An 11,394-nucleotide genomic window follows, 5' to 3' on the forward strand; every position below is an offset into this window, starting at 1 on the left:
TCTTGCAAGAAGAATAGTTCCACCAAGTCACAAAGTGTCTGTGGAAGTGAGACCACCAGAAAGAAAGTCACATCCAACTATGTAGAGAGTGACCACAGGGCTTGGGGGAGATATATTTGAAACATTCTGTTTGGGGAATTCACAGAGAGTGACCACATAGCCAATAAGTGAGGAGACGCATCTTGAGATGTGTGTTGGAACGCCCCGTCTGTTGTCCCTTTGTAGTGTAATGCTGCGTTCACACCGAGCGCGGCGCGATGGTATGAACGCAGCATTACACTACCCTTTGATTGTTATTTGAAGACAGAAAAGAGGATTTGCATGCAGTGGGACATCTGCTGCATGAAACTACAATTTACATATGGCAAGCTTTGATAGTCTATGCTATTTACATATAAGAGTATAAAATACTCAAATATAACATTTCACATTACAATCCTTAATCCATTAGGAAAAGCACACATTCAGTAATTGTGATAATTAGTGAAGCAAGCCACAGGTTGTAGCCAACACACACAAGTTTAGGCATGGATCCTACAATAACATTTTATTGCATTGTTCTAATTGGCAAACAATATTTTGTAATTACAACATATTAGGAAACAAACACTTTATTTTTAATAAAGGCCTGTTAGAAAAATTCGACACCTAGTGTAAAATCAATAATCAAGTAATTTATTCTTGCAAGAAGGAGCAGAGTTGAAATCACACACATTATGCTTTCTAGTGAATACTCAAAGGTCTCTGACCTTCTGTCCTCTCTATATCTTGTAACAAACACTTCATTACAGGAGGGTGCTGGCGGTTTGACACCACTCGACTCTGATCCCTCCTCATCTACCTTGAGATCAGGTCTCGATTGAGTTTCCCTCCTGGTAGACATTCCAAAGAGGCAGACATGTTGTTCTTCACTTGTAAATGTGTGTGTGTGTGTGTGTGTTTGGAGAGGAATACCTCTTGGTGTCCTTCACAAGGCATCTCTTTGTTGTGTGAGACCTCAGAAGATAAGTCACATATAAAGTGCAATTAAAACAAGGAAGGATTCCGTAATCTGAAAGGTCACAGCCCGACTACAACTAGTTATTTTTTCCAACAGCCTGATTTATAGCATCTACACGGAGTAGCTCTGCTCTCTTTTGGGTTGAATAATTTCCCCCACATCAGTTGTCATTCATTTCCCACAGAGGTCTGGCCTTGATGCCATCTTGCATGACATTGAAGCTCCTGCAAATACCACAGGAGGAGGAGGAGGAGGATGATAGTCAAAACAACCTTGAAACAAAACATGCCCCAGAAATGCTCTCCTCCCTTCCTCTACTCCCACCATTACTAGCGTTCAACTTCCAGGAACTGGGGAAGCAGCCAAGTGTTTTAAAAATATCCTCAACCAACAACAGAGGTTTTTGTTGTACATGAAAAAGGAACGTTCACATATTCACAGAATCGTACCTGAGACGAGGTGAACAGTGAATACACCCAATCTATCTATTATCGTACCGCCTCTTACATCCATAGGGGAGACCCTCCAAGTCTCAATGAACATCTTGACTTGATTTGGAGGAAATTGTTAAAACCTTGAAAAACAATTCCAGAATTTTACTGACTTGCGGGAATTATTAAAAGTATTTTAGTATGTAAAAGAAAATATGAACCACTTTGGATATATTTAGCTCAAGATCAAAAGGTATAGATACATATAGATCAATTCTCACAAATATAAAACAAGATGTTATAGAAAGAATAAATGTCACTCACATGAATCTATGCAAATGTAATAATATATGTAATATCACCAAGAAGGAATCTTTCCATCAATAAGTCAAATGAGATGTGTTCCCTTTCCAATAACTAATAAAATCTTCTATGAATGCCTATATGAGTTAAATGAGGATAATAACCCTAATAACTCTGCATAATGTAATGGCAACGTTATATTTTTATGAGTATTTTATATTCTTATAAGATGTATAACTTATATTGTGCAAACTATCACAAGCTTGCATTGTGTAACTTGTGATCCTTGCAGGAGCTGACTGCCTGCATGCACATCCTTTTCAATGCTGTTGAATAACAAGCACGTGTTCTATGCCTTACGGATAGAACGTATATATATATATATATATATCTGTATGTTTTTAAGATGAAGCACCTCTTTTACTGCCGCGGCCTGGAGCCGGGTGTTCCAGTACCCAGCCCCCCTTGATCACTCAGTCTAACTTTGTGTGACTATCTCTGGAGCGCACACTTCTACACTCTTTAACTGCCTCTTCCTGCAAGAATGAATCATTTAAAAGACAATTTCTGTTTCACAATATTCTTAATTTCACCGTAAAAAGACTCAACAGCGGGTAAAATAATTGTCCTCCACAAGTTACATGTCTTTCTGCTATTTGTACCCTCATACACTGAATTTAATCACATGGCTCATTGGTGGGACATAAGTCATGGACAATGACACGCTTGTCTGTGGCGATTGAGATAAAGGGCCATTCAGGAATAAGGAAGTCGGTCTGTTGTCAAGATGAACATCTGGGAAGTCTTCATCTTCATAGATAGCAAAGAACACAAACAACAAGAGTTAAGAGTAACAACTACATGGAATCAAGCGTGTTTTTGAGTCATCCATTCAGCTTGGGAGAAAGATTATAGGCGGCAACCTTCTTCGATAAGTATTTGCTTTTATCAAAAGTTTATTTATTAGTACATTTTTTTCTGTCAAAATGTGTCCGATTAGGTTAAGGTTTTATCAATGTCTCTGGGGGATTTTGTGTGGGGTTAGAATTAAGACAAATCTTGTGTCAAATTGACATTGTTTTAATTCCCTCTACTAGGAAAGCCTAGGTGCATTTGTCTAATTTCAATGGTTAAGATGTTTCGTGGGCAATGTACTCTGTACATGGCACCGAGAATTCTGGGACGTTGATAAGTGACACATTAAATGCAATCCCCGTTCACACAGTAATTTGTATGTATGAAAAAACAAACAAAACAAGTTAAGTCAAAAGATGAAAAACCAAATTTATGGAGAAAATATACAAATATATTTCACATTCAATAACTGTATTTGACAGGAATGTTATTAAAATGAACAAAACATGAATATAAAACAACTTCACAAATCAGTCTGCTGAACATGTGATATTAGAAATGTACAAAAACTGAAAGTATAGCTATACTAGCTTTTTTGAAACGTCATCCTTCATACGTAAAGCAAGCAATAGTTTCAATATCCTGAACTTGATGCAACTCCAACGGAATATCAGATTAACTTCAATTAAAACACGCGAAATGGACGAGATTTCCTCACAGTGCAGAAATCACGCACGCACACATTAATGCAGAACAAACGTGGTATTGTTATTGACACGGTTAAACAGGTAGTTTCATGGAGGAGGGCTATGGGTTTAAAACTCTTCACCAGAGGCGTTTGCAGATGCCTGGGACATGACTTGAGTGTTGGTGGTAGGAGGGTAGTAGATTACTTCCGTGTTTGCTGCAGGAGGATGGTAAATAGCTGGAGGATTGAGGTAAACTAGCCCCATCCTTTCTGGGGGCGTTTGAGTTGCTAAACTGTTTCCAAAATATTGCAGACTTTGGCGGGTCGTTTCTCGGTGCGGGTGAATCTGGCTTGGGAAGTAGAGCTCCTCTGTAGGGTACCCTTCAAATTGAAATGAACTCCCAGTGTGTACAGGAAGGTGGCCTGGTGTTGCGTAACTTCCAACAGTCTCAGAAGAAAAATAACCCGACTGTTGGTTGGTGACATAAACCATTTGGTTGTACCGACCATATCCTCCTAAAACGTTACTGGGGCATATTTCTGCAACAGAGGAGAAATTGTGAGTGACCAGACTGCCCCTGTTCACCTCAGCGAGGTCCTCTTCATTATTGCCACTTATAAACTGCCGTTTAGGCTGGTTTGACCTGACAGTTACGATGGCGTTAATGGGCAACTGACGAGACTCAGTGCTGTCGTTCTCTGTGTAATCGCGTGGCTGTGGTATGTGACCTGGGTTACTGTTGACGACTGCACAGTTAATGGAACTTGAGTTGGACTGGCTCGTGTTTCCAAAGGTGGTCTGAGTGTTGATACTTCTCTGGTGTTGTGGGTCACTTGGGTCAGCAGTGCTGGCATAAGGTAACACGGTACCGACTGCTTTGGCTTCAGTCGCCCTGAACAAAAGGTCGTCCCTCGCTGAAGAGCCATCAAGAGATGAGTTGAACTTCTCCCCCAATGCGTAAGCGGGGACTGGATTTGTTGTCTCTTTAACCATTTTCAAATGTTCAGCCCATATTTGTTTTCTTCTTCTTTTCATGGCCATTTCAGATGTAGTCTGCACAGACTTAGAATCCTGTCTTTTTTGTACCCCACTTTCTAATGAAGTGTTGGAGCAGGAGGTCGTAGTCTCACCATTACCCGGAGCGGCTGTGAGACGGGATGCATTTAGCGCAGACTTCCTCTCTTTCACTAGAGCAATTAGGTGATGAATGGGTATGTCTTGTTCATCAGATCCAGGTGCAATGTCTTCATCCTGAGGAGACAGGGGGACGGAGGTTGAAGCAGGGTTTACAGAAGTGGACTCAGAGACCGAGTCGGGGCTTGGCTGAATGATGGGCTGCAGCTTACTGTACGTGGGTTTGCGTTTGGCTGGCATGGGATCCTTAAGGTTGGGTTGATCGGTGCAATCTCTCATCAATGTTTCAATAGATTCAACAACTGGTCTTTTCCTGGTTGGAAGATGTTGATCGCTGGAAGACACTGGCAGGTTTTGAGGAGAAACAGAGAAAGATGTGGATTCTGGGTAGACTCCTGCCTGATTCACTGGCAACTCCTGGATCGGCCTCTGGTGCGGAGAGACGGAGGGTCTGGAATCTGGTGGCTCTGGATTCGTCTCAAGTGCCTGTGCTGGCTGCATCTCCATAGAGAGAGATTCCTCTGGACTATGTTGGGCCTCAGGCAGCTGGACTGTGCAACAGAAACCAGAACACATGCTCTTACCCATAACCTGCCTGTATTAGTCACTTTAGTATAAGAACACGAAAACCGTGTACCTGGGCTAATGGGACTCACCCTTTCGTTGAGCAGTACAGATGGGTTGACAGGAGACGCTCAGCTTCTGCTCTTTCTTGATGTTTTTAACTATTTCTAAAGCTACAAAAAGCAAATTGCAGAGTTGATACCAAATACAGTATACCCCGACGCACCATACACTCTGTAGACTTTGCTTACTGTTACCTTTACTGAACGGAGCAGTCCGAACATGTTCATACAACTCCGGTACCAGCAGTATAAGCTGAGTGAGTGAAGACACAAACATAGCAACAATTAGCATAATGGATGAGTACAGGTTTTTTGCTTTATCTTTTTATGATGGAATAAATGGCTTTCACAACGCAGTTATGTCTGCCACCTGGTATGATCTACCTGGAAAATTAAGGCTTGATTTACTGCACAAAGGAAGTGAGACAACCCTTGAGCAACCGAAACAGGAAGAGGATCAGTGTCTATCCTCAGTTACCACGCAGCATCAGTGGAAGTTCTTTGCAGTTACTATCCACAGGAGCGGACGCTGGAACACGCAAAGTAACTGCAGTGTGTGCAGTGATGCCAACTCTTTTCCAAAGAGAAAAAAATAGCACAAGCTTCAAAAGTCACTAAAATATTGGTGACATAAAATTTGTTTGCACAACGCTTAGTGGTTGAGTCAGTTGCAGCAAGGAAGAGTGGCTGTGTATGCTGCCAGAGGAAAGGGAGCGACATTGTGCTGTTGGCAGAAGAGACGTGGACTACGATAACTGCATTAGGAATACATTTAAAAATAATATATTTTGGTATATATCTCCTCCAATGAATCGCCACCTTAACGTGGTGGAGGAGTTTGAGTGGCTCAGTGATCCTGGGAGCTATATTGTCCGGGGTGTCAGCCCCTGGTAGGGTCTCCCAAGGCAAACAGGTCTCGGGGGAGAGCCCAGACTAAGAGCGGTTCAAAAAACCCTGATGAATAGCAGCCCACGGTCTATAGCTACCTCGCCCGGACAAGGGAAACCGGGGCACCCTCCCGGAGCCAGACCCAGGAGGGGAGCTCGTCGGCGAGCGTCTGGTGGCCGGGCTTTCGCCCATGGGGCCCGGTCGGGCTCAGCCCGAAGAAACAACATGGAGCAGCAGTCACCCCGTGGACCCACCACCCGCGTGGAGAATTATCGGGGTCGGGTGCTATGCAGACCGGGCGGCGGGCCAGGCAGGAGACCTGGGCGAGCCGATCGCCGGCAGCATAGACTAGCTCTAGGGACATGGAACGTCACCTCGCTAGTGGGGAAAGAGCCGGAGCTGGTGGAGGAGGTGGAGCGGTACCAGCTAGATATAGTTGGGCTCGCCTCCACGCACAGCGTGGGCTCTGGAACCAAGCTCCTGGAGAAGGGTTGGACTTTGTCCTTTTCTAGAGTTGCCCAGGGTGAGAGGCGCCGGGCGGGAGTGGGGATACTCACGAGCCCCCGGCTGAGCGCCGCTATGTTGGAGTTTTCCCCGGAGAACGAGAGGGTCGCCTCCCTGCGCCTACGGGTTGCAGGGAGTAGAGCTCTGACTGTTGTTTGTGCATATGCACCGAACAGCAGTTCAGAGTATCCGGCCTTCTTGGAGTCGGTGGGAGGGGTCCTGGAAAGGGCGCCGCCTGCCGACTCCATAGTTCTCCTGGGAGACTTCAACGCTCACGTGGGCAATGACAGAGAAACCTGGCGGGGCGTGATTGGGAGGAACAGCTTGCCCGATCTGAACCCGAATGGTGTTTTTTTGTTGGACTTCTGTGCTAGCCACAGTTTGTCCATAACAAACACCATGTTCGAGCATAAGGTGGCTCATAAGTGTACCTGGTACCAGAACACCTTAGGCCGGAGATCAATGATCGACTTTGTAGTCGTATCATCTGATCTGCGGCCGTATGTCTTGGACACTCGGGTGAAGAGAGGAGCAGAGCTGTCAACTAATCACGACCTGGTGGTGAGTTGGATCAGATGGCGGGGGAGTCGGCTAGAAAGACCTGGCAAGCCCAAACGTGTAGTGAGGGTGAACTGGGAACGTCTGGCGGAGGATCCTGTCCGGGAGGTCTTCAACTCCCACCTCCGGAAGAACTTCTCACAAATCCCGAGAGAGGCTGGGGACATGGAACCCGAGTGGACCATGTTCAAAGCCTCTATTGTGGACGCGGCTGCTCGGAGCTGTGGCCGGAAGGTCATCGGTGCTTGTCGTGGCGGCAACCCGAGAACCCGGTGGTGGACACCGGGGGTGAGGGAAGCCGTCAAACTGAAGAAGGAGGCCTTTCGGGCCTGGCTGGCCCAGGGGTCTCCTGAAGCAGCTGACGGGTACCGGCAGGCCAGAAGGGCTGCAGCTGCGATGGTCGCGGATGCTAAAACTCGGGCATGGGAGGAGTTCGGGGAGGCCATGGAGAAGGACTTTCGGTTGGCCTCAAGGAAGTTCTGGCAAACCATCCGACGGCTCAGGAAGGGAAAGCAGGGCCTACCCCAGGCTGTTCTCAGCAGGGGGGGGGGGGGAAACTGCTGACCCGGACTGGGGACATCGTCGGGCGGTGGAAAGAGCACTTTGAGGAACTCCTAAACCCGGCTAACATGTCCCCCGGAGAGGGGGCAGCGCCGGAAGTCTTTGGGGTGGTTTCTCCCATATCCCTGGCAGAGGTCGCTAAAGTAGTCAAAAAGCTCCTTGGTGGCAAGGCGCCAGGGGTGGATGAGATCCGCCCTGAGATGCTGAAAGCGCTGGACATTGTTGGGCTGTCTTGGTTGACACGCCTTTTCAGTGTCGCATGGGGGTCGGGAACAGTGCCCATGGACTGGCAGACCGGGGTGGTTGTTCCCATCTTCAAGAAGGGGGACCGGAGAGTGTGCTCAAACTATCGTGGCATCACACTGCTCAGCCTCCCGGGAAAAGCTTATGCCAGGGTGCTGGAAAGGAGGCTCCGACCGCTTGTCGAACCTCAGATTCAAGACGAGCAGTGCGGATTCCGTCCCGGTCGTGGAACAGTGGACCAGCTCTTTACCCTTGCAAGACTACTGGAGGGGTCCTGGGAGTTTGCCCAACCAGTCTACATGTGCTTTGTGGACTTGGAGAAGGCTTTCGACCGGGTCCCTCAGGGGTTTTTGTGGGGGGTGCTGCGGGAGTATGGGGTGCCGGACCCGTTGGCACGGGCTATCCGGTCTTTGTACGCCTGCAGTAGGAGCTGTGTTCGTATCCTCGGTAATAAGTCAGACACGTTCCCGGTGGGTGTTGGCCTCCGCCAGGGCTGCCCTTTATCACCGGTCCTGTTCGTGACCATCATGGACAGGATATCTAGGCGCAGCCAGGGGGCGGAGAGGATCCGGTTCGGGAGTCTCGGGATCGCCTCTCTGCTGTTCGCAGATGATGTGGTCCTGTTTGCCTCCTCGGACTGTGACCTCCAGCATTCACTGGGGCGTTTTGCAGCCGAGTGTGAAGCGGCAGGGATGAGAGTTAGCGCCTCCAAATCTGAGGCCATGGTGCTCTGCCGGAAACCGGTGGATTGCTCCCTCCAGGTGGGGACAAACTGCCTACCCCAAGCGAAGGAGTTCAAGTATCTCGGGGTCTTGTTCACGAGTGAGGGTAAGGTGGAGCGGGAGATCGACAGACGGATCGGTGCGGCTGCAGCAATAAAACAGGCGCTGTACCGGTCCGTCCTGGTGAAGAGGGAGCTGAGCCGGAAGGCGAAGCTCTCCATTTACTGGTCGGTCTATGTTCCAACCCTCACCTATGGTCACGAACTCTGGGTCGTGACCGAAAGAACGAGATCTCGGATACAAGCGGCCGAAATGAGCTTCCTCCGCAGGGTGGCCGGGCTCACCCTTAGAGATAGGGTAAGGAGCTCGGACATCAGGAGGGAGCTTGGAGTCGAGTCGCTGCTCCTTCGTGTCGAAAGGAGTCAGCTGAGGTGGTTCGGGCATCTAGTCAGGATGCCTCCTGGACGCCTCCCATTAGAGGTTTTCCAGGCACGTCCAACTGGTAGGAGACCCCGGGGAAGACCGAGGACACGCTGGAGGGATTATATCTCCCGGCTGGCCTTGGAACGCCTCGGGATCCCCCAGAATGAGCTGGAAAGTGTTGCGGGTGAGAGGGAAGCCTGGGTCGGCCTGCTGAACCTGCTGCCACCGCGACCCGACCCCGGATAAGCGGCTGATAATGGATGGATGGATGGATGGATATTTTGGTATATTTCTTGCTTATTCCCAGATAGTCTGAATATGTTCCTAGGCTAGAGTGGGGAGGAATGGGTTGTCTATTGCTATGTTAATTGTGACATATTAAACTAAGTCCACTATAAATAAAACAATATATTTCAGCAGAAAAAGACAACTTATGTTTAAAAACATTATTAACCACATTGTGTCCAAATTACTCCCTGGACAAAACATGCTTGACAGTTTACCTGAGCATCCATCTTGACGTAACGCTCCTGTTCTGACAGACACTGGGCGATGTCCTTCAGAAGTTCCAATTTCATCCATTTCTCCAGATACACATCAGGAGGCTTGAGTAGATAACTTTCCGGCCAGAAGTACAGAAATTGACTTTTCTGACTTTTCTGAAACACATGAATCATTAGGATATAAAATGTGGGAATGATTGGTCAATACTTAAAACATTTATTTCATAAAAGGTTCTTAATGCATTATTGAGACAACACTCACAATGAAGTTGTATTGGTGATCCTTGCTGATCATGTGTTGACAGATGTCTTTGGAGGACAGCATCACCTTGCAGCTCTCACACAGGTAGAATGGGTTTAAAGAATGCTCTCGACACTCCCACACAAAGTCCATACCTGGTGATGACACGCCGTCTTTAACATATTGGATGCTTTTGTGAAAAGAAATTAAATAATGGGAAGCGAAAAGGGTTTGCTGTGTAGGGATTGTAACGGGAAATGGCATATTCTTTTTTTGAGTACGTTTCCTGTTGTCGAATAAAATCAAAAAGACAAATGAGATGTTTTCAATCCACATCCCCCCAACATGTGTTCACTCAATACAACTGTGTGACTCTCGAGGTCTCACTTCTACAGACTCTTTGTGACTCTGTATAACTTTGCCTCTTCTTGCAAGAATAAATCATTTCAAAAGATAAGTTCTGTTTTACGATATTGGGCATTTCATCTTAAAAAGGACTCAACAGCAGGGCACTGCAGGATGGACACACCCACCTATGATTGGTTCACCGTCGGATCCCTTCACCTTCAAGTAGGAGGACAAATGGCTGCAGCCCTCAGTGCTTTCTCCTGTGACCATACAAAAACAGATACGGTTTGTTTAAGTGTAGTGAGCTTAGCTACCAGTTACTCGTCATTAAATGAAGCTTCCCCCAAAAGCTTAGCTACAGCAACATGGAAAAAGTAGTTGTATTTTTTTCCTTGAAGCAACTTCATTCCAAGTAAATGCTATTAATATTCAAATATATACTACAAATATCCGTAATCTAAATGAATGTATATTCAACTTCAATGCACACTCAAGTCTAACATCCATGAACAATCATGCACCTTACTAACATAGCAATATCCTCCGGCCTTGTACAAATACATAATGTACTACACTGTCTGTAGCATATTAATATAATAAACAGAGTGTGCATAGCCATATGTGGCCCCTTTCCCCCAGTCTTCATCATCTGCCACCTTCCCATCAAGTAAATATAGACAAGCTTGAATATTTTAGATGGCAAAAAAAAAAGCAGTGCTTGAGTTTCAGAGATACTACTCTACTTATGCTCACTACTTAATAAAACTAATAATTAAAGCGCTAAACTATTGAAAAGCTATTTAATTCAGAAAATGCAGACGCTACCACCACGCTACTGAGAAATATAATTAAACAAGTAATATGGCTACTTGTAGTGCCGCTACTGCCAAACATTGTCAGTACATTAAATGGTAAAAAACGTAGACACAGATGCCTACCTAATAAAATCATTGGAAGTGCGTTTTCTGCTTTCTGGCTGGGTCTTGGTTGGTCCAGCTTTTTTGTATTCACTGAAGCAGAAAAGAGCTGGTCCGGGTTGAAGAATTTTACAGGTGATGTTCTCTGAGAGCCTTCCAACACTTTCCGTGTGTCTTGCATCTCTGGGGGACTTCTCTCCTGCTTTTGTTTCCACCCAGGAGTCTCTTTGCATCCAGGAGTTTGGGCGTCAGTGGCAGGAGGAGGCGCACAACCCTGAGGTCTCTCCATTTTGCCTGCTGGGATTTAGAGATGAAAGAGATTGTGTATTTGTGAAAATTAAGTAAGTGATACAGTAGGACTTACACCATCAATAAGACCATTACAAGGGCTAACAAAATGAGACTCTGTATATTAAAATGTCTGCACTCTGATCATTTTACACAATAA

General features: G+C 46.2%; 1 protein-coding gene across 1 annotated transcript in view; it reads right to left on the reverse strand.

Annotated features, from left to right (window-relative positions):
• Positions 1-3,001: 3,001 nt before the first annotated feature.
• The window catches only part of LOC306748821 (uncharacterized protein), a 13,468-nt gene continuing 5,075 nt past the window's right edge, over positions 3,002-11,394 (reverse strand). Inside the window, exons 7-13 of the mRNA XM_079232045.1 lie at positions 10,968-11,243; positions 10,215-10,289; positions 9,703-9,836; positions 9,441-9,596; positions 5,234-5,291; positions 5,069-5,149; positions 3,002-4,963 (exon numbers count right to left, since the gene is read on the reverse strand). Coding sequence (XP_079088171.1) covers positions 3,405-4,963; positions 5,069-5,149; positions 5,234-5,291; positions 9,441-9,596; positions 9,703-9,836; positions 10,215-10,289; positions 10,968-11,243 — 2,339 coding nt within the window. The 3' untranslated portion in view covers positions 3,002-3,404. The remainder of the gene's footprint in view (positions 4,964-5,068; positions 5,150-5,233; positions 5,292-9,440; positions 9,597-9,702; positions 9,837-10,214; positions 10,290-10,967; positions 11,244-11,394) is intronic.

The sequence above is a fragment of the Taurulus bubalis genome (genome assembly GCF_910589615.1).
Source record: "Taurulus bubalis genome assembly, chromosome: 16".
In the NCBI taxonomy this organism is placed as follows: domain Eukaryota; kingdom Metazoa; phylum Chordata; class Actinopteri; order Perciformes; family Cottidae; genus Taurulus; species Taurulus bubalis.